The following is a 24510-nucleotide window of genomic DNA, read 5'->3' on the forward strand; positions in this document are numbered from 1 at the left end:
GAGAGACTGGGTCTGGTTTTTCAACCCGATCCATGTATGTAATGGAATAGAGTACCTTATTTCTTTTTATCGGGAGCACATACACAAATGGAATTCCTTTCTTGTACGATACAAAATGAATTTCACTCAATTACATTACCCTTAGAGAATACTTTTCCAGATTAAACTTTTTCCTTTTCTGGCGGAGATTTTGTGTAACCTCAATTACTCCAATTTTTAATTTGAAAAAAGAAAGATATATCTCATTCAAATTTCACACTGAGCTTTTGATATATGCGTCCCAGTACTAATCCAAGGAAGGAGGATATTCAAAAAAATCAAACAAGGATTCCCACCATTTCACTCAAGGCAAGGGAATGAAAAATTTTCTATTTTTCTAGTTAGAATGGATTGGTCGTACCTATCCAATCAATAATTGTTTATGACTGACTCGCTATTCACTCGGTTTTTGGGTCATAATCATTATGTAGGAGAGATGGCCGAGTGGTTTAAGGCGTAGCATTGGAATTGCTATGTAGGCTTTTGTTTACCGAGGGTTCGAATCCCTCTCTTTCCGCACTTTCACCTAATTCACTAATGTGAATGACCGAAATCTATCAAATAGCAATGGAAAAAATGATTCCAACAGTTAGACCTTTCTTTGATATATATTCTCTTTTCCTAATTGCTGTTTTTCGGAAAATACTGGAAAGAGTGGACAAGGAATTAAAATATCCCTGCCGATGTATTTTGACATCCCACAGCTTCGGCAGGATCGCTTAGCCCCGTTCATCTTCGGCGCAAGAGCGCTCGATCAGTGAGCTATTACGCACTCTTTCAAGGGTGGCTGCTTCTATGCGACTTCCCTCAGTTGGTTTGGGTGGCATAGCCCGTTGCATAAGTCCCCCCCTTTTTTTATGCATTTCTTTAGTCTTTAGGGAGCCAAAGCTTGACTTTACTAAACTAATAAATAAGGCTCGCGCTAGGCGCTTACCTTTTTTGGCTGTAGGGTTGGGGTGGCTTGCTGGGTGAGACTGATAGAAAGAAAGGACGGGGGGCAACCATGCAAGGTACTTCTCGACCCTGTCTTCGAGGGACAGTTGAACTAGCGACTCATGAATGCTATCGGGTTGGACGAGCCAATAACTCGAAGGCGTTCGGTCTGTTTTTTGAGCAAGAATCACAGCCTTACCTTATCTTCACCATGATACGGACTCCAAGTTCTTATGGCAGAGAACGGGGAGATTTATCATCAATATGATGATTGGAATAGAAACCAGAAGCACGACTGGGGTCCTCGTGGTCCAAGATAATCAAACCATCAATAACAGTAACGTAAGCATGAGACTTTTTGGTAGTACCGGTGAACCAGATGGCCGCGACGATGGAATCTGGGACGGAGGACTTGTAGTATCTCTCTAGATCTGGCAAAAGCGAAAGACCCCCTAACATAATTCGAATGGAGGCTGACCGCTGAGCCCACTCTGGCCTCGCGGGGCGGGCCCCTGTGGTTGCGAGCTGGAGCTGCCATAGCTTATGGCTATAGCAATGGGAGGACCCCAGCAGAGATAAAAGTCAGGATAACGAGCGCTCCGCCCACCAAGCGAGCGGCAGGAGCAGCGGGCAAGTGCTTGGTAAGCCAACAGCCTAGTGAACCGGGCGGGGCACTCGAAGAAAGGGGGCACACTGAGCAAGTACGAGAAATTGGCCTCGCTCCGTTTTTTTAAAAGCAAGGACCACTACGGGAGGTCAAACCAAGGATCTATGGAAGTGGGGGCTCGTCCCCGGTCAATATTGGATCAAACAATAGGGGGCCGTAGCACTGACCTCTTTTTTTATTGATGCAATATAATAGGGGGAAAGATCGTACAGTTCCCTACCGAGACAAACTCTCAACGGATCCTCCGCGCGCTGGGAATACCTCTTCCGTGCGTCTTTCTCGTGGCGGGAACAGAACAACAGGGAAAGACCCGGCCCAGGGCGAGCTTTATTTATTTAAGAGAGAATGGGGAGTGAATCGAATTCCGTTTCCGTTCTTTGGGGGCTTTCGGGCCCCTCTCGATCTTTTTCTACGTTGAGAAGGGGGAAGGAGTCTAAATCAATGGACATTAATGAACCATCATTGATGGACGTTGCACATGACACGATCAATTCGACTCAAGGTCCGGCGCTAATAGAAGTTGCTTACTTTCCTAGTAGCGAAGGAAAGGGCAGGGCTTTTTTCGTAGTAATAGTGGGCGGGTCTCATGAGATCTATGCCGGCCGTCGGAATCAAACGAAGGTCGAAGGACCATTCGATTCATTAAGGGGCATAGCGGCACCCTCGCCCAGCGCCATTTCCGGACCTAGCAGCAGACGGGCGGGTTGTGCCTGAATTCAGACCGGACCAGACTCTTCTTTGTTTGAGCTGCTCCCAGGCACGCAGACCGAAGATCTCACTTGTCCTGGACAAGTACGTAGAGATCTTCGTGGGACCGTGGAGGGAGTCTCAATCGATCTTTTCTAGGATTCCTTATCACGCCACACATGGAGATCTTTCCATTGATAGATCAGAGGGTCCCCCCTTGAACAAATTCTTAAAGGTTAGGTTACTACCTGCTTCTACGGAAGAGGTTTACTTTGTACCGCCCGGAGGTCATATAGATCGGAATCCGGAGCGATAAGAACGAAAGGGTTGGTGTGGCCACAGCTACAACTACTGGCGCTTCAAATTAGATTCTAAGGGCGCTACTGAAAGCCTTTTTTTAGGTCCTGTAATAGGGAGGTGTAAGCCTCGAAAGCCTTTGGTACTTCGGTAGGGTCGGACGGCTTTCTTTGCCCCAGCTTGGCGAATCGCATCCCCGCACAACGACATTCTTTGTTTGTGCGCCCCTTACCGTTCTCGCTCAGTCTTTCAACGGCTGGGAAGGCAGTCGTAGAAACGAAGCCTATCGCCACGCCGACCATCAAATACGAGATTGGGCCCCTTCTCAAAGATTTGATGGAATGGCCCACCCCACCCAAGAGCGCTTATGTCATAGGGGAACTCATGGCTGGAAACAATCCTTATGGTTTGTTTTGATATCCGGTAGGAATAATAAAAAAAAAGTCCAGGTTGGTTGGTGAGCCTAGTGATAGGAGACTATCTAGCTTGGTTCGGAGAGCACTTGTTGGGTTAAATATTTATTTGTTGCTAAATGTTACGGCCTAAATGCTGAACTATTGACCCTACTTGTTCGGATGGGTGTTCACCCCAAAGTGTTCCCGGACCGCATGCATACATCCGTAAGTAACTTAGTGCAACATGAAAAATTTCATTGAGAGGAATCAGCAAAGAAAGCCACACCCCTACTCCCCCACCCTCACCCCCAAAAAAAATTTCGACTTACACATTTTAAGGTAAAAGGTTTTTTTTTATGCAAGATGAGCATGGTTCTAAAACATGGGTCAAGTTGGGCGGGTTGGGTTATAACCCATTGTTTAGCCCATCTTGACCCAGCCCATCTTAGCCCAAGTACACTTTGGGCTGGGTTGGGCAATGACCCATTTATTGACCTAACCCATCTTGACCCGCCCAAATTCAGCCCAACCCGCTCATTTTTCACCCCTAATATGCACGGACATGACTTGAAGCAGCTCTCTTGAAGTATGTCACAAGCTTTGTTGATTGGGGATTCACAGGAGATGAATACAAGAGTGGAAAACATGCAGAAGAATTCGAAATTTGACTTACAAGAAGAAACATGTGTCTACTGAATACGTATCTGTGATTGTAGTTTAAGTTTGCTTTGTAATTTAAGTTTGTTCGGATTGCTGTTAACGAGTTGGTGGGAATTTAATATGTAACACATATTATTCTTTTCATTCAATCACAACTATTACTGAGAAATTCAAAAATGGCCAGATTTACAAGTTGTCATTCAAAAATAGGCAGATTTACAAGTTGTCATTCAAAAATAGCCACTGTTTCAAAAGTAATCGAAATTTAGCCACTTTTCATGTAAAGATAAATCTGAACGAAAACACTGTTCAAAATTCGGAAAATACTCCAACATAATATACTGGAATTCCAGTATAAGTATACTGAAACTCCAGTATATTGGAACTAGAGTTCCAGTATAGTATATCGGTCCAGCATAATATGCTAGAAGTTCTTACACATGTACACCGATCTCCACTATATTATACTGTAACTTTCCGTGTTGCAGCAAAATAGTGGTTATGTTTCAATGACTTTGCAAACACTGACTATTTTTGAATGACCCGTCCGTAACTGGCTAGCCCATGCTATTTTTACCAACTATTACTTATCCATCTTGAGCTCGGGCCCGGGCTCAGCATGGGCTAGCTCATAACTAGTAGATGAAATAAAAGAAAGAAAAAGTAGTTCTGCAACTCGCCCAAAAGGAGATAGACCCGCCATCTCTGAACAGCGGCGGAGTCAGGATTTAAATTTTATGAGTTCAGGAATCTAATCTGTTTAATTTATTGAAATCTAAATTAATAAATTGTATATATTAGATGAATTTTTTAAGACAAATACGAACCTGTATATCGTACTGTAGCTCTGCCCCGTCTCCGAACACCTCTTCATCATAGAAGCATTCAACTATCCCCATGAAACTTGTACAGAGGACAAAGAACTCGTAAAGTAAGGCTTATTAGTTTCTTATGGTTCCTCTCCCACTTCGTTTGGAAGTCCGACACCTCGATCCAATTAAAGCAATATTTCAAACACAAGTTGCTAATATAGGATCTGAAGTACTATAGTAGTAAGTTAGCAATGTATGACCAACAACGATGTATTACATGATTTTTTGCAAACGGCGTTGGCTTATTGTTAAATTGATACTTACTGTTAGTTGTTACACTCTTAATTGGCTAACAAATTGGTATTTACTTTGTATTATTTTCATCTAATGTTGGTTTACTGTATGTGTACATAATGTTTTTTGAAACACACTTTACACGCATATAAAGAAAAAAAATCAGAACGAAGGGACAATATATGAGTGCAAAGTAATTCAAGACCATAAAACTGCAATTTAGGTCATCTCCAACCCTTCCCTATTTCTCCACAATAGGGGTATTTTTTGCCATGATGGAGCTCCAAGGCTCCTCCATTTTTGCCTCCAAAATGGGGGATGAATAGTGTTACTCCAAATACGGAGGTACACTATTCATCTTCTCCATTACTATTCATAATTATTTTATTATTATTTTTATTATTTAACTCTTTTAATTTATCTCTTTATACATACTTAATTATGTTTATGTCATGTCGTTATAATATTAATTTTACATCTTAACTTTGGCGTATAATTTTGATAAATTAATTTTTGCGCATTTATTATTTTTCTGTAAAATTGTAAGTTAATTTTATTATAAGTTATAATTGTACAAAAAATATAATCATCTCAAAAAATGAATGTTGCAAATATAAAATATTAGATGTTGCTAAAATTAAAAGGTGTGAATATAAAATATTAGATGTTGCTAAAATTGAAAAGTGAAAATTAAAAATATATTAAATGGAAATACATTAAATTAAAATACATAAAAATTGAAACTACGGTAAATAGCATAATAACTTAGTAGGGAGGTATGTCGTTTTCAGATACACCAAAATCATTATAGTATTGAGTGAATGGAGCCGAGGATTGTTGTGGTTGTGACTGTGGATATTGTTGATTTCTTTTATACATTATTTGTTGTTGTTCTTGTCGCATAAATTCACGACGAGTCGGATCGACAATAGAATCCACATCCATCATTAAAACTTTATTTTCTTCTTTCATTTCTTTTACTCTTAGTTTTCTTTTTGAATAGTCAAAACTTCTTTTTCTGCCTTGATTGCATTATTCATCGCCTCAACAATCCGATTATTTTCTGATTGGATTATCTTCATATAATCTTCGTCAATTTTTCTTTTCATTTGAATTAATAGAAATAAGAAAATAAAATTTAAATAAAAGATAATAATATAATATTGAAGAGAGAAGAATATAAAATAAAATATTTTTTGGGATAAAAAATAAAGTAGTTGTTGAAGTAACTTTATTGCATTTTGGAGGAGAAAATGGAGATAAGGGTTAGAGCCTAAACCATTTTCCAGAGTAGTAATAGACAACTGATCAACTCCTTATCTATTTCTGAGGCGAAAATTGATTTGATAAGAAGTGCAAAGTACGTTTCGCTACTCCCAATACAAATTTAAAGAGTCATTTACTAGGTAGTGATATTTTTTGAGGAGACACAAATTAACTTGATAAAAGTGAAAGCGACTTCTGGTCTAATTACAACAAAGAAAAAAGGGAAATGGCACCACACGCACATTCATGATCCGAATAGCTAAGGGCACTGGCCAATTAATAATTTTTTCCACGATAACTTTCTATATTAGAAATTTGCCCGTATTCAATTTTTATATTTTTTATTTAATCACAGTAAAATAAATACTATGTATTCTACTTTAATTTGTAACTTTTAAATAAGATTATCTAATTTGGTATAAATACGAATAGACAAAGAGTTCGTGGAAAACTTGGATCTAACAACAAAAAGAAATACACATTTCTTTTTGTTAGGTAGAGGTTAGACTCAAGAGAAGCACTTCATCACATGACTCACTTCCGTTTGGGCAAATACCTTCTTAGTTACGGAGTATTTACAGAGTATAAACATCAATCAAAATATTAAAAAGACAAATATTTTATCTAATAGGCAGAGTACACTTCAAGCAAGGCGAAGCCTTTCAATGATTAAAATTTACAGGATATATTCCCTTATCTATCATTTTCTATTGTGGACCACAACAATATAATAATCTCTGCCTTAAAATGAAAATGAAAAGAAACAATTAGTTAAACCAATATAATTTACAAAAAGCATGGCGGTTCGTGTAAGCTTCCTTTAGCTCATCATTCTCGACATTTCTTTACCAACCAACAAATCCTAAGAAGCTGCACTCAAGAAAATTTAAACCCATATATTAAAATCAAATAGTGGTCGGGAAGTATTCAGCTAAGCAATATATAAAAATATACTCCTTTGAAACCTAATTTATTCTGAAAACTTTTTTAATTCTAGGGGTGTGTTTGGCACGAAGGAAAATATTTTTATGGAAAATGAATAGTTTTATTATTTATTTTTTGTTGTTTTGTTGGTGAATGAAAATCTTTTTCCGGAAAGTATTTTCTAGTGTTTGGTAAAAGATAGAAAATATTTTTTAAGAAAATATTTTTTTATGCTACTCTTCTCGCCCCCTTTCCTCAAGTCCCTATGTTTCCTGTGCTACTCCCCCAAATACCCAATATTTTCATGACTCTATTTTCTTCCAAAAATTTAATTATTTTTCTACAAAATCACACAAACCCGAAGTAACTGCCGTATCGTTCACTATTTTGCTCAGTTTAGGGTAAATACACTTAGCGGGAAAAAAAGGATAAATACACTTCTCTATAGTCTATAGACTACAAAGTGGGGAAATGAAGAGCAAAAATAAAATGTTTGGTACGAAGGAAAATATTTTTTAATTTTTTCATATTTGATTGGTTTAAATATTTTGAAAAATATTTTTCATGGACTCATTTTTCTCCAATTGAAGGAAATTGTTTTCCTTATCAACAGAAGGGAAAATATTTTTCAAAATACTTTTCCAACCTTCCAACCTTCCTCCCATTCCCCATCCCCACCAACCCTTACCAACCCACCCCCACACCACCCCTCCCTAATAGTACTTCTTTTCATGTTATAGATAGAATTTTTTTTTTCAATAAATGAGTATTTTTTTTTCATTTTAACAAAAAAGTATTTTCTTTCTATGATGTAGTAGAAAGTATTTTATTTCATTTCAACAAAATGACGAAGTAAGAAGTATTTTCTTTTATTGCAACAAAAAGAGTATTTTTCATGTTGTAGAAATAATACTTTCTTTTTCAATCAAAAAAGAGTATTTTTTAAGTTATCGAGGACAAATTTCAATGTTGTTTTTGCGTAAAAAAAGTAAAGCATAATTGGCCGATCAACCAAAATTAATTGCATTCACTAGCCAAAAAAACATTATATATATATATATATATATATATATATATATAAAATCATTCATATATATGCTCCAAAAGAACATCTGATTTTCTGTGTGCCTTACTTCTTTAACTTTAACCAGAAAATTTAAAATTACATTTCTAAACTTACAAGAAACTACGATAACTCCCCAATTTTATAAATAAAAATCTTTAAGAATATGGAAACTATCAACTGTAAGTGCAAGTGGAGGAAAAAAAATCATATATTTTGGATAGCAAAGAAGAATAGATTATCTCAGATAAAATCGAACACAAATCAACAACTCTGCCTCAATCCAATCTAGCTAGGATCAGATATATGAATTTTCACTATCCAAATCACTCCATTTAAACTGGTCTTAATTAAAACTCAAAAACAGGAAAAAAAACAGAATTGAAGATAAAAGAAGGCGTTGTACCTGAGAGAACGAATGGCCATATGATGAGAGAGGCCATGGAAGAAGAAATTGGCTCCATGAAGGAACATCACAACACCAGTACATCCTAGCACAAATAATTCAAACATCCTTTGGCTTTCCAAAAATAAAAACTACGTTGGACAGTATGTTAATGCTTGAAAACAAGAGAACAGAAATGTTTATGATTGTTTATAGAGGGACTTTAAATAGAAAAGGACCAAACGGGGAATAAGGAAGATGCATTTTTTGTTGTTGTTGTTTTAATCTATTAACGGGGGAAATGATTGGTGGGAATGACGTGGACATCAAATCTCTATCCCAATCAATGATATCTAGGCTGGCTGGGTGGGCTTTAGATGGCCCACTTTGGGGGTGTAATTAGGCCGGAACTAAGGCCCAGAATACTAGACTATGACAACTGAGGAAGAAATAGCGTGGGTAGCCACTATTTGAAATTGGTATTTATTTTTTATCAAGCAATTCTAATGTTAAACAAAAATAGCTATTACTTTATTAAAATTAATATGAGAAGATATTTTTACCCTTTTTTCCATTGCTTTTCTTTCCAAACCTATTATATACTTACGTTGTAACTGACGCAACCTGAAGCGTCCTCATTATGTCAAAACAGTTTGGGAGAAATAAGCTCTAAAATCATTATTTTAATTTTTTAGTAGCTACTATTCTTTCACTGTATCATCAACAACATCAACTAATATAAATAATATGACACAGACAAAGGCTCTAAATTTGGAGAAAAGAGAAAACATGAATATTAATGTTCTTGCAGATTTGATGAAGAGATTTTTTGTTCAATCAAAGCCACGGTGATTTCGTTCATACTATACGAGTAAACAAAGATTAACGGTTCAAACAATCAAGGCTCTTGATACCACGTGTAAGTATAAACTTTAATTCATACCAGGAATCTTGAACATGATAATCTTACATATAAGTTCAAAAGTTAAGGACATGTAGTCCTGAAGTCCTGAACTTAGAGTTACAAACTCAAAAGTTAAGGAAAGGCAATCCTTAACTCACAGTTACAAGTTCAAAAGTTAAGGGCATGCAGTCCTTAACTTACAGTTATAAGTTCAAAAGTTGAGGACAATATGTCCTTAACTTAGATTTACAAGTTCAAAAGTTAATGACAGACAGTTTTTAACTTACAGTTACAAGTTCAAAAGTTAAGGACAATATGTCTTTAACTTAGACTAACAAATTCAAAAGTTAAGGACACTTGGTCCTGAAGTTTAAGTTCCAAGTTCAAAAGTTAAGGACAATAGGTCCTGAACTTAGACTTACAAGTTCAAAAGTTAAGGACACTTTGTCCTGAACTTAGACTAACAAGTACAAAAGTTAAAGACAGGCAGTCCTTACTTACAGTTACAAGATCAAAAGTTAAGGACTATAGGTCCTTAACTTTGACTTACAAGTTCAAAAGTTAAGGACACTTGTTCCTCAACTTTGACTTACAAGTACAAAAGTTAAGGACACTTGGTCCTGAAGTTTGAGTTCGAAGTTCAAAAGTTAAGGACACTTGGTCTTGAACTAAGTTACAAGTTCAAAAATTAAGGACATGTAGTCTTGAAGTTAAGTTCAAAAGTTAAGGACATGTAGTTCTGAAGTCCTGAACTTAGAGTTCCAAGTTCAAAAGTTAAGGACATGTAGTCCTGAAGTCCTAAACTTAGAGTTACAAGTTCAAAAGTTAAGGACATGCAGTCCTGAAGTCCTAAAGTTAAGGTCAAAAATTAAGAACATGAGCAGAAGGGTATTTTCATCCGGACAGTTAAAGTTTATTAAAGCAGTGGCTAAAGACTAAAGACATTTTAAACAGTGACTTAAAAATAAATACATATGTTATTAGTGACTAACCGTGTACTTCCCTCGACAACTGAGCCCTCCGTAGTATTCTACCTTTTCTTCATCCACCTTAGTATTTTACTTTGCATACTATTTTCACAAATATTTTCTATTAAATAATCATAAGTAGATGTAGTGTAAGTTCTTCAAAACAAAGATTTATGACAAGGGAAGGAAATAAAAATGAATGTCAAACTATGTCACTAAAAAATTTAATGTTAAACTATAACTCGTAAAACTATCTTGTTATAAAAAGAATGTGCCCATCAAAAAAAGACTTCTTTAATTATTTAATATTCTCTCTTAGGGTGTGTTTGTTATAACGCAAAATGTTTTCCGTGGAAAATAAGTAGTAATCTTATTCATTTTCCGGTGTTTGGTACGCAAATTAAGGAAAATGACTTCTCAAGAACATTCATAAATAATTTAGATATAATAAGCATGAAGCCATAAACTTTCAAACCAATAATCTTCCGAACCCACAAATTTCATAAACTTTCGAACCGCTAAACTTTCAAAACCGTAGAATTTTGAACCCGTAAACTTTATAATTTCTAAGCCCGTAAATTTTCAAACACATAAACCTCCGAACTCATAACTTTGAAACTTGTAAAATTTTGAACATTTAAACCGATAAATAAAAAAATAAAACTGAAAAATATATTTAAAAAATATTTTTTTTGGGGGGGGGGGGGGGTTTGCAAAAAAAACGAAAAACACAAATTTAAAATTACAAAAAAAAGCAAATTTTTTTTTTGTGCGGGGGTTGGGGGGTTGGGGTGGGTGGTGTAGAAAAATGAAAAAACAGAAATTTAAAATTGCAAAAAAAAATAAGGTAAAAAAATATTTTTTTTGCGGGAGGGGGGCTGGGTGGGGTGGAGGAGTAGTAGGGTGGGCGGTAACGGAAAAACTAAAATTTGAAGAAGAAAAAAAAAGGCTTTTTTTGGAGAGAGGGGGTGGGGTGGGTTGGTGAGGATGGGGAAAGCTTAGAAGGAGTTTTGGAAAATGTTTTCCTTCTCATATTTTCCTCTAATTGGAGGAAAATGAGATCATAAGGAAAATGCTTTCCAAAACATTTAAGCAAACCAAAGATGGAAAAATTGGAAAACATTTTTCGAAAAATATTTACCTTCGTACCAAACACACCCTTAGAGCTCAATTTACAAAATATGATACGGATGGGTTTTCGCAAATGCTTTCTCATTTATTAATATAGAACTAGTATTAGTACCCGCGCAATGCGCAGACAAAAATCATGTCAAATTGTGATGTAGGTTGTTTGAATCATGTGCGAATAACCTTAAAATATAAACCTCTGAGATAAAAATTATATAACATTAGATATTAATTACGAAGAAGGATATGAAATTATTGTTTAAATCTCGTAGTAGACAACCTATTTTTTTTAATATATATTTGTAGTAGCATAACCCTTATTTTTAGTACTTGCATTTCGTTTCGCTGTCAATATTAAAGAATACTAAACATGTCATGTTATGATCTGTCTTGTTTGAGCATATTAGATAATATTATTTTAATAAAAATTTTACTACCACTTTGTTTTTATTTGAAAGTCAAATATATATTATTTATCACATCATTTTTATGCAAATTATTGTTTGGTTCTTTTCTTATAGTTATTGTATTATTTATTATTTAATATTATTATACTATTACATAATTTTTTATTAGCTTAATAATTAAATTAATGTATTGTTTATTATCCTTTAATAGTCTTTAATAAATATAAATATTTTATTCTTGAAATTTGATATAATTTTACGTTTGTAACCTCTTATTTCGGAATTTTTTAATCATTTAAATTTAAAGTAATATTTTAAACTATAATTTAATTATTTTGTTTTTAAATTAATTTAAAGTATAAGTATCCTCACACTGCCTCTATTTTTTATGTATTCTCTTCCCTACTACAATATTGTAATTAGTTTTTATATTAATGTTTCACCTATAACAAAAATAATATCATATTTTATTTTAAATTATAACTTTGAATTAATTTATTTGATTATTATATTCCAAGTGTATTGAGTTCTCTTAGTAATTATTTTTGTATTAAATGTAGTTAAATTTTCTTTCTTTTTTATCGTTAAGATGCAAATTTAATTTTTAATTTTATTAGTAAAATTACCTATATTCGAATTTTATTTTGTATTTTTAAAATTTTATTTTAATCATAAAAAATATTTCTTAATTATTTTGAACCTATTATATCTGAATGTTGTAGCAATATTTTCAGTGTCATATTATTTCTTTATATAAATTTTCTTTCTTTTTTAGTTTTAAGATACAAAATTAATTTTTAATTTTTATTAGTAAAATTACCTATATATAAATTTATTTTTTATTTTTAAATTTTTATTTTTTATTTTTTATTTTATTTTTCATAAATAAGACTTCAATTTTGTGGTATTATCTATAGTTTGAGCATTCTCATCATAGTTTTAAGAACTTTCTAATCTCAAATAGTCTTTCCCTTTCATTTCGATTAGTACATTTTTAATAATTTAACGTAATTTTGCTATTTTTTAAACTGATATATAGTCTTATTACGTTTTTGTGTGGCTTTTCATTAACTTGTAACTTTATTTAATATCATTATCAACTACTATTATTTAATATAATATAGATAAATATATAATTTTTTAATCATTAAATAAATATTTATTTTGATTTAAAAATATTGCTTGAAAATTTTAAATTATTTAAATTTTAATAATATTTTTAAGTATTGTATATTTACTTTATTTTATTTTCTAAACTTATGATTTATACATATCCTCACATTATCTCTAATTTATTTTTATTATTCAATATTATTAGTTTTTGATTTTGTATATTAGACTTGAGTTACGTGGACTTACCCATATTATGACTTTTCTTATCACAATATAAAAGACTTTCTTATCTCAAATTTAAATTATTTTACCCTTTTTCTCTATGATAAAAAATCTGAATTTATATTTTTTCTCTATTTAGTCTTTATTTTTTATATTATATTATTCAATTCCTAATATTAATACATTGTCATGTGAATTTTTATTAGCTTGTTTGAATTTAATATATATTTCTGTCACACTTATTCTAATATAATATAGATAAAAATTAAATAACTTTCCCATCTCAATTTCAAATATTTTTTATCATTCTATTTTCTAAATTGGACCGCATTTTAAAAATTCATGTTATGCTTTCAAACTTAAACTAACTAAACTCAATTCAAATATTAATCATATAAAAATATTTTCTTAATTGTTTGAACCCATTATATCTAAATAATATAGTAATATTTACGTATAAATTATTTGTTTGCCCGATAATATTAATATGACTTTATTATTCATGTTATTAAAATATTTTTACTGATTCTTTAATTTTTTTTCTTACCTTATAAATAATTTGTATACTTTATATAAGATCTTATTTTGCTGCTTGAATTTTTAAAATTTTTAAACTCAATAAATCTTTAATATCTTAAATAAATTTTAGTTTTATTTTATATTTTAACTTACTCCAAAATATAAATAATCATAAGTTATCTCAATTTACATATCTCTATTTTTTTTATTTTTTCTATTATATTTATTTAATTAATTTTTTACCTCTTTATTTCTAGCTAATATAAAAGAAAAATCTGGATCAATATATAGATACAAATATACATATAAATATAAATATAAATATAAATATAAATATAAATATAAATATAAATATATAGATTAGATTTGTCTAAGATCTATTTAGATTATGTATTGTATAGGATTCATTAAACTACTTCCATTAATTATGTTTCTATTTATAATTTTTAATTATTAATGTTGTCCTAAAATTGCCAAGTGGCTTCATTTTTGCTTGCCACTTGGCTTAACCACAATGCATACTACTCTCCTTTTAATATAATATAATATAATATAGATAGTTAATACTTTACAAGCTAGTATTTTAAGTTTGATGATGTGATACCTTTTCAGCTAGCGTTTGGATATAGATTTGATTAAAAATTAAAAAGGAGCTTTTGAAATTGTGTCGAAAAATAATTTGGAAGTTAAAGTTATATTTGAAATTATACTTTTTTTGAAAAAAAAAACTTAAAGTTTTATGAGTGAAAGAAAAAAGTTCACTCAAAAACAGCGCTAAATTAGTTTCTGGAAACTTTTAAAAAAATTAATTTTTATTCAAAAACTGATCACGTTCCATGAACAAGCAGTATTTTCATTTTATTTTTTTTTGGAAAAAATACACCCAAAATCTATGGTCAAACTCGTGCTTAATCTCAAACCATGACTTCTAAGTTCTAACTACTTTTCTCTCTCGTTTATTCCCGAGCTCACCTGTATCCCAAATACTTTTAAAAAAAAAAGAAAATAGAAAGAGAGTAGCATCTTTTAAAATGGGATTTTTATATAAATAGTTAGTTATATTCATTGTTTATCTTTTTTAGTCATATAAACAAATTATGCATTGATTATACATATATTATACTTTCACCAACAATTTTTAGTTTAAGTGATTAGAGACTATTCCGGTTAATTCATCTTTTAAAATAGCAGCCACACATCCGAATATGACACAAATAAAAAGATAAAAACGAGTATATGGGGGCAAGTTGAGCCCTAGTGGACGACTTATTTTATTTTTTATTCTTGAATATTTTCCATCCAACAACCGCATAATGATTTTATTTGCTTGTTTGCAACACTCTGCATTTACAGGACAGCACCGACCTCCGCCGCCTCATTGCTGGCTGGGCGGTTGCGGTTGGCCTTCTTTTTGTTAGGTTGCACCAGTGCTACTAGCACTCCTTTTCAAAATAAATATAGTGCCAAAGCAATTTTTATCCTCTCCATCATCTTTTGCCTTTTCTTTTTAAAACTATATATGACTTAAATAAAGATTATCTTCTTTTACTGTCACTCGTATACTACTCACAACCCACAAGTACTAAACTACTACCTCAGAAAAGGACTTGCATGAAAAATATTTAAAAAGGTTTTACTTGGAGGTAAATGGTTTGAAATTCAGAGTTACTAAAAAAATAATCTCCCTTTGACAAAATTATCAATAAATATTAGTTATTGATTTGTGTATAAAATGCATGTTTGGCTGTTAGCTATTGACTTGTTAATTAGGTCTAAAGGAGAGATTTTCTAATTATAACATTACTTAGATAATTATTAGGAGGTATCTATTCTTGAAGCCCGCTACCAAGAGACAGCTCAAAATGGGAAGGCTACAGCCATTTGTCTGTTGTAGTATTTTTTCTTTTTTTCCTCCTTTTTCTCTTTGAATGATTCCATTAAAGATTCTTAAAATCATTGGATACAGATTGAATAAGTTCTTGCCACAACGACAATGACTCTAGGCAACCTTCTAAGTTGGACTTCCCACTTTTTATTAGTTTAAGAAGCATTTTAAATATAAATTTACTTTCTATGTTGCTCCAATTAAGCCTGTCTCTGTCCAATGTTGCATTAACCATATTTAAATCGGGTCGTGAATCGTGATCAATCTCAGGAGTGTCAGATTTTGCCTCCGAAAACCTGAATAAAGATCTATGGTAGGGCACCGACTTTGCCATCATTTCACATTTTTGGATATTAATGGTTACATACATGATACATGATACATGATACAACTATATCTTGTACAACTGCCCAATTTTCTCCAACATAACCGACCCATATGCAACATGACACGTACTGATTGCTATGTCCACGAAATTTCTTAAATGCATACTCTGGACTAGCTCTTTTCTCCTTTCTCCTATTTGCTCTTCAATTGAAAAAGTTTATGAGCGCAAAACACAATATGTTGCTAATATAAAGGAAGAGGAAAATCAATAATTCTGTCACTGTTTTATTCTTTTGTGATACAAAGGAGAAAAAGAAAAAAGCTTTTGCTTATAGTTACTATAATGGGAAAACAAATAAAAGAAATGGTGCAACGCAGCTCCACCCTAACACAAGTGACACATCTAGTGTTGCTATCCCGATTAAATCCTTCTTGCCATGATAATCTACTTTTCTGCAAGCTAGCTTACAATATCATAAATATCATTAAAACAAAAACAAACTATTAGGTAGAAATCATTCTTAAGGCACCAGACCTCTGATTGCGTGGACTTTGAGGAGACGGATATTATGATTAATCATCAATATGCTGCATCAAGAAAACATCAAATGAGACTACTGGGTTATTCAAAAATATGAATCAATAACCAACACAAACTAATATCTTGAAGTGCAACACTTACTCCTCCAATTAGTCAGCTAAGAAAGAGGAGGCAAAAAGATCTTGGATAAAAACAGCTCTTCCAGTAGCCTGTCTTATCCTCTTTTCTCGCTCTTCCGGACTTAGTGAAGGGTCAAAACTGCAAGAAAATGAAGACAGAAAGATATCGATATAAAATTTTGATCTCGCGTTAACAACCACAAGGATCATTAATGGGAGCTATTTTTTGTCTCGCATTTGACTTCTTGCACCGGCAAGACCCCTTTTTCTATAACCAAGAAATCCTCGAGGGCCTGTGGTCCACCATTCGAAACTCAGTGGATAATGGGCCTACCCGTCTATCCTTCTCCACTTAAATATCAAGCTTTTATCTACGGCATGATTCGAACCCGTGACATGCGCCCAACCCGCACATTACGCCTTGCGTTCTTACCACTAGACCAAAACCTTGGAGGCATGTCAGGATCTTCTTTCAATATACATTGTTGGATAACATCAACTACACCAAGTTGATAATACAAGAGCTAAAGAGACAACCAGAAAATTTGGTAGATTTACACTGCAAAGGAAAATAGATAGCATCACTACCTTAACTTCCATATATGTGGTGGTGTCACATTCTTCGTAGTAGAGTCCTCAACAGTGGATAAAACAGACTTTGAAATTTCCTCTGCTTCAATTGTGGGGAAGTTCAAAGCTAGAGAAGAAAGGAAGGGGTCATTGGCTGCAGTGGTTGATGTTGCACTGCTTGATCGATATCCACTGCCTCCTAGAAGTACCTGCAAATGAGCTTCACGGAGATCTCTACCTAGTAGAGAGAGTGCCTGACTGCTGGGAATTGCAACTCTACGCAATCTACGCCGCCGCTGCATGTGTTTCAGAGTTAAAGAAAATTCACCAGGATAGAAGATTCTTACATTGTAAAAGTACTAGCAGCACACTATTTCAACTACACGTTATCTTTATAGAGTAAAAGTAAATTGAAAAGGATATCCTTAGTAAGTGACCATGTTGCACTGTAATGTGACTTAGCATGTCCCTGGAAACTTTATGAGAACAAATGGGACAGACCTGCAATGAAAGGCGGACAAAATAGGTAAATAATTATCTAGCAGATAAGACCCACTACAAGATAAAATGTGACGAATAATTAGATGGTGAAATTCTTAACTTTGCAATCATAGCATGCTGTAGTATTGTCCATCACATTGTTCCGGAGATTGCATTTGTAACGGTAAGAAAAGAAAGAAATATAAAACTGAAGGCTACATATTCCTAGGTGCTACTATAGCGGATGAAAAAAAGATTCCTCTAGCCTTTCAGGCAGATGTAAAGAACTACAAAAATGCTTTAATGAACTAAAATCCACAACTCAATCTTAGATTAAGAGCAAAATTCTCCTAGGCTGGAGAGGCAGTAAGGCACTAAGCAACTTTAAAATACAAATTATTGAGTATTGAAATGAAACATGCCCAAAATGAGAGGAATAAATGTAGAGGATTCATATAACCAATCCTGACTAGTTTGGAATTGAGGCACAATCATTGTTGTTGGAAAAGGCACTAGAGATGACACTGAATGCTAGTGTAATAGTCAGCCACATATCAAGAAGTGCACATTAATAGCAAATCTAGAAGCAAACGCTCCTATAATCTGATGCCTTGGCTTCTAGACATTCACATTTGATCACAATATCCCCTGCTATAGAAATTACTATTAAATAGGATCTTTCTTTCTATTGCAACTTTGTTTATCTCTATTTTTCGTTTATACACTCTACAATAGACTGAACTGGAACTCTGTATCAAAGTAATGCTGAAGAAATACTGATCGGAAGATCCTCAATTTTGGCACTAGGTGAAAGAGATACAACAGAAATGGTTCCACATCAAAGAAAAACTGGCAATACTGTATGCTCTCATTTCCACTTTAAGAAAAGGTACTATAGGTTACAAAATTGTGCAAATGAAAAACAACTTCACCTAATCTTCTAAGCATGTTTTTTTAAGCACAGAGCACATAAGGCAGTGACAGCCAACTAAACGTTGTAACTCGAATAGATGAATATCCTTTGATAGGAGATATGAAATCAAAGACTGAGAGGCAATACAGATCAACTAATCAACTACAATCACAAGGATTTCCAGATCCCTTACATACTTTTAGAATTAGGTCAGCAACGTAAAGGATCCTCCGGAAAATTGTGAAGGTTAGAAAAGCATGTGGGCTATATGATATCTCTATAAAGGTTTGAAAAGATTTGACATTCAACCCTGACAATGGTTCAATTTCTACAAGGCTGACATCACATTCAATAACATGTATCCCAAGTTAGTTGAAGTGTCTTGGAGAGGTTGGAGTAGCATGCCTTATCAAGCTTTATATTATTGAAGTGCCTTGGAGAGGCCGGAGTAGCATGCTTTTATCAACCTTTTCGACGTTATATTAACGAATTAAAAAATGTCTAGCGAAGGGAGATAGAGTACGTCTTCCAATTATAAGAACAAGCAGATATTCAACGTTATACGAACTGTTACGGGCTGCCTTCGTGCAATAGCTCGGACAGCCCATGACGTTGCCTGACCTGGTCGGATGTACAACGAAACTTTGAGAAGAGCAATAACGCATAGACTTAGAGACATTACAGGGATTACATAGACTCAGTTTGGATATGTATAGTAGATCCTAAGCAAACGCTTTATTTCCGCTAAGAAGAATAGGAATTTATATGGAGAAAAGCAGGATCTTTACGGGATACTCATTAACCTATAGAAAGTATATGATACTCAAAAAAATCACTGTGTGGGTACTGAAGAAGAAATAAATTTATACCTAAGGATATGTAATGTGAGAACACTAACTACTACGTAGTTTCCCATAACCATGAGTTTACACCTATATGTTTACCTTATAGAGGTCAACCTTGGCAGACTTCAGTGGATAATTTAGGCCGAGTAAGTACACAACTTTTACACTCTTTAATACTGACTAGTTTAGCTAATGAAAATTTTGACTTCCTCTGCTACTAGGGCAAAGGTTTATCTCAAACACGGTTATTTATGCGCCAAGAACAAATTATACCACCTTCCTGCCACTCATGGTTAAGCCGGCGGGTTTAAGCATAAATTACCTTGATGAGAACTTAATCTGGTCTTACCAAAAAACTTATCTTTGGCAAACCAATGGTGCCAATATCTTTATAATAGCTTATGCAAGAGTAAACAATCAAGACTGTAACTTTGTAGATATTTACCCTACATATGTGTTTAGAAGCTACTTATTTCAAAGAAATCGAAAGAACACCGCGGATTCAAATTTTTATTTGCGCCAAAAATGAATCAGATTTAATATCCGGATAAGATAAGCCCAAAATCAAAACTTTTTAACAAATAAGCTAATCCATACAATAAATCAAACATTCAAATGAAATGACATGGCATAAGAAAAAGCTATAATGATTTGCAAAAAAGAAACTCACAGTGACTTTGGATTCGCAAGAATGTTCCTCTTCAAGATGGGAACAAAGAGAAGCAATATCAAAATCCTCGTAACAATACGGGCATGGGAAATCGGGTCGGACCTCTTCTTCAATCTCGAAATCATCTATGCTCAGCCTATCTACTTCACCCCCAAAATCATGCCAAAAAATAAATTAAAAAACTCATATTTTTTTTCTGGACAGATCAATGAAAAGCAATAAAATCCAAAGGAAAAAACACAAACCAAGTTGGGAACTTTGATGATTGTAGGAATTGTGTTGCTGTAAATTCAACTGCCGCTTTGCAGCTGCAAGACGAGAGGTCCAGAAATCTGAATCCATGGAGAAATGAAGAAAGAGAGAGAAATGGGTTTGAGCTGAAAAATGAAGAATAAAGCAAAAAAACAGAAAAAAGGAAATTATATTTTCCTTGAAATTGATGAATTTTTTTTAAATATTTTTTTTGGAATTAAAATTATCTATATTTTTCAATGGGTGTTGAAAAAGAGCAGTGTTCTGACTTTTCTCTCTTGCTGGTGATGCATTTTCATCTCAAATAAATAAATTTTATTTAAAATAATAATAATTAGTATGAATTGTTTAATGGTTTAGGAAGGAGTGGTTATGGTGGTTTTGGTGATGGGATGGGAAAGAGTAAATTATTATTATTATGTGTGTAAAGAGAGAAGGGGACATGACAGGTGACAGTAAGCTTACGCAGCGAGAAATATGTTGGATTTTCCAAATCCTATAGTACTATTTATCGCAGGTGACAATGACACCATTTACCCAATGCATTAGCTGAGTTCACAGGAAAGTATTACCGACTTCTGTACTAAGGTAGTCTTACTGTAATGACCATATCATTTGACTTTTGGCTTTTTTGGGCCACTTCAAATTTGATTCCGACCGAAATTTTAATAAAGCACTATTTTATTAGTCATCTATAAATATTATTTACTATATTACGGAATATAGATATCTTTTTTGTGGTTATAAGATGTATTTGATATATTTAAGCTATTGTATTCATGAATACAGTAGCAAAAATAGACGTGAATCAAGGAAGTAAAGCTAATCAGTTGTTGTATTCGAGTGTATTCGACTGTATTCATGGAGTGAAACATGAGATTACAGCTAGATAGATTATTGTATTCGACTGTATTCACGACGTGAAATATGGAATTACACTGTTTTTAAAATGGAAAGTGAATCAATTAACATAATAGACTCCTAATATAACCCAACAAACTCAATTATAACACACAAATTTTGTATTTTTCAGTTATAAAAAAGATTTCCAACCACAAAATACAATGAAATAGATAGAATACAGAGGGATACACTAAAATACAATGAGAAAAAAAGATATTGAATACAATGAAATACATGGAATACAACGAGATACATTGAATTACAATGGAAAAAAAAGATAGTGAATACAATGAAATACATAAAAATAGAGCGAGCTACATTGAAATGCTCTTAAAAAAAAGGTAACAAAATCTTCAAATTGCTCAACTCCAAACTTCAAACGACCTATTTTAGTCGACAATTTTCCGACGACCCATCAGATTCCGACTATGATTCCATAAGCAACGATGAGAGAAAATTCCAAATTAATAAGGCCTATAGTCCACATGAACTCGGCAGAGTCGTATAGAGGTGCCTCTGTCTCCGCCGCTTGAGAATTGTTTGCGCAGCCTTGCAAAGTCGCAGAAAATAGTTTTAGGGCCTTTTGGCGATGCCTAAGAACTAAAGCTGAAGGCAAATAAAAAAGTAAATTACCTTGTCCTATCCCGCAAAAATAAGGAAAAAACGATTTATTTAGGGTAAATTGAGAGAAGGAAGATGCCCTCTCTGTCGTTGGACAAAATCGGCAAAGTATTGCCCTTCTCCAGGCTGTGTTCCTGCTTTAGAGTCCTTGTCGCTAGATCGGAAATTTAATGAATGGGATGTATCAAAGTAGAGAAAGAAAGAAAATAGTGTAACTGATTAACGTATTTAGTGGCTTAGGGCTAGGAAGTAACCAAAATTAAATATTTTGCTATAAAACTTAAAAGGTATCTATAGAATATAATTTTTTTAAATGGTATTTACTTAAAATAAATAAGGTGTTAACCTTTGCTATAGGAGGTAAAAATTCTTATATAAAACTTAGTCATCCCCCCCTCCCAATTTATATCACAATGTGTATTTCAAAATTATTTATAGTAGTTGATATCATTTTACTACTCCCTCCATTTCACTTTGGGAACATATTTCCTTTTTAATATGTGCTAAAAAGAATGACTCATTTCTCTATTTGGAAACAATTTACTTTTATGCAATAATTTATAACCACATAAAATATAAGTATCTCATTTTACACCACAAGTTCAAAAGTCTTCTCTCTTTTCTTAAATTTCGTGCTCAATTCACACAAATTGAAACAAATAGAATAGTAGTATTAACTTTGCATATTTTTTAACCACTTTTTGGCTTTCATCTTTTACTTTCCTTAATAAAAACAATTAATATCTAATTATAAACTTAGTTAAATGATGTCACTATTGTAATATTTAGCATAGATTTAGAGAAAATTATTATTTGATAAAGAATTACATTTGAGTACGAATCTGAGGATCTTTGTGTGTGTTGTTAAACCACATATTTAGAATTAATTCATTTAATTATTTTTATTTTAATTTAATACGATATCTTCTCTATGAGCTAGAATAACTATTTAAGAATTTCTTTTATCTTGTTACTTTTACTTGTATAATAAACTAATCGCATTACTGTCTTAAACTATATACGCAATTATATGATGTCAAATAAAGTATTACATGTGGAGTACATACAGACTGTTGCAAATTAATTTGCATAGATTAAGAATAAACAAAATTAATATTTAATTTGAATGAACCATGATTGTGGGATGCAAACAGGGGCGAAGCCATCTTTTGCTTAAGGGTGGTCAACTGACCACCTTTCGTTGAAATATTACGAAAAATTATATTATATATATAAGTAAAAATAACTTTAGATATATAAATCATATGTATTGAATACCTTTTGTCGGATTTTTTTTTTACTTCTTTCAAGTTTGAACACATTTAAAAATATTTTTGACAGATGCAAATCTAAAGACCTTTGCATGCTCTTGATTAATCTGTGTTGAACTAATTGAAACGTCACAATTAGAAGTTAAGAACCTAAATGTAAGAGGGCACACTATTACTAAATTGTGTAATTAACACACACCACGAATAAGTTGGATTTTTTCATGGCCTAATTGTTTGAGCAAATATATGCTAAACCAATTTATAATAAGTTAATAGGGTGAACCTTAGTTGAACTTAATAAATACTAGACCGAATAAAACAAAACTCGTGTATAACGAGTAAAGTCTGGGTGCATTAAATAGTGAACATAATATGCTATGATTGACAAAATATGCAATATCATAAATGCATAATAAATGTAAGAAATGACAAGGGTTATAGTGTAAAGGAATCGTCACCCAATGATTGTATGATTGAGTGTTTCTTTTCTCTGACAATGTGAAAAGGCAAGTCGTCAACCTTCTGTCTGATTCAATCTGATGCTTTCAAATCTGTTTAAAGAGTACTTTGGTGTCACTTAGTATAGGGAAGTGTCCCTTTTTATTGTCTTCGTCCATCTTTTTTTCTCCTATGCTTTCCGTGGATCAACAATGATGTACATGAGATCTTGAGCTTTATGGATAAATTAAGGTTGAACAACATGTGCTTGAATAAAATGAATAAAACAACTCTTTCGTATATTCTTCTCTCAGCTTTACAATATGTTTTCTTTTGTTCAGAATGCAGATCCCCCCTTTCTTCCCTTTCTTCTCCTATTTATAAGGGATATTCCCCAAAAAAACCCTAAAAAGTACAACATAAGGCTTACTTCTGAATTTAAGTTACCGTTAATGTCCTATCTTAGCTGCCCGCTTCTAACGTCGACCTTTATGAGGACGACCTTTAGTCGTTGTGTCGTGGTCGACCCCGTCTTTTGTCTTGTTAATCCATTGTTGTGGTTACCAAATTTGGACCTATACAGTTAGTCCCTCCACTTGTTGAGGTCGTAGGCCCACACGTCCTCGTTAAGAGGACATCATTCGTATTCGTCGTAGGAGAATTTGGCTATTAAATCACGCCGGGTCGACTAAGATCGAGAGAACGATACAACCTGCGGAGACTTAATTGGTATGGTGGCCAAGATGTGATAACCATGTTGTCACGACCCAAAATCCATTAAGGGTCGTGATGGCGTCGGACACCGTTGTCAGACAAGCCAACCAAAATACTTAATTAAATTCCAATTTTAGTATTTGTTTAAAATTATTTTTTTCCTTTACACATTAAATAACGAATAATCCAAAAATCCTCTCAGAACCCGGTGTCACAAGTGTATGAGCAATTTCTAGGAAATAATGTAATACAACAACCATCCAGAATACAATATTGGA

General features: G+C 33.2%; 1 protein-coding gene, 1 long non-coding RNA gene and 1 other non-coding gene across 8 annotated transcripts; 1 reads left to right on the forward strand and 2 right to left on the reverse strand.

Annotated features, from left to right (window-relative positions):
- The first annotated feature begins 469 nt into the window (after positions 1-469).
- On the forward strand, positions 470-556 carry TRNAS-GGA (transfer RNA serine (anticodon GGA)). The gene has a single exon. It is a non-coding gene; the product is annotated as a tRNA-Ser (tRNA).
- A 6095-nt stretch (positions 557-6651) lies between these two features.
- On the reverse strand, positions 6652-8684 carry LOC104231676 (uncharacterized). Its single transcript, XR_712128.2, has 2 exons — positions 8444-8684; positions 6652-6920 (listed from the first exon to the last, which is right to left on the reverse strand). It is a non-coding gene; the product is annotated as an uncharacterized lncRNA (long non-coding RNA).
- Positions 8685-16135: 7451 nt separating this feature from the next.
- Positions 16136-20676, reverse strand: LOC104231677 (protein DEHYDRATION-INDUCED 19-like). Of its 6 annotated transcripts, none has more exons than XR_011405284.1 (7): positions 20279-20671; positions 20034-20173; positions 17549-17626; positions 17144-17427; positions 16578-16694; positions 16431-16483; positions 16136-16348 (listed from the first exon to the last, which is right to left on the reverse strand). XR_011405284.1 is itself a non-coding variant. In XM_009784711.2 (6 exons), exons 1-5 carry the CDS (start codon positions 20373-20375, stop codon positions 16586-16588), a joined length of 708 nt encoding a protein of 235 aa, XP_009783013.1. In that variant the 5' UTR covers positions 20376-20676; the 3' UTR covers positions 16136-16483; positions 16578-16585. The 6 variants fall into 6 exon arrangements, 2 of the variants coding, with proteins under 2 accessions (XP_009783013.1, XP_070023931.1); XR_011405285.1 differs by having other exon boundaries at positions 16136-16355; XR_011405283.1 differs by having other exon boundaries at positions 16140-16355; positions 17144-17425; positions 17547-17626; positions 20034-20176; positions 20279-20464.
- Positions 20677-24510: the final 3834 nt, after the last annotated feature.

The sequence above is a fragment of the Nicotiana sylvestris genome, chromosome 2 (assembly GCF_000393655.2).
Source record: "Nicotiana sylvestris chromosome 2, ASM39365v2, whole genome shotgun sequence".
NCBI classification, from domain to species: Eukaryota; Viridiplantae; Streptophyta; class Magnoliopsida; order Solanales; family Solanaceae; genus Nicotiana; species Nicotiana sylvestris.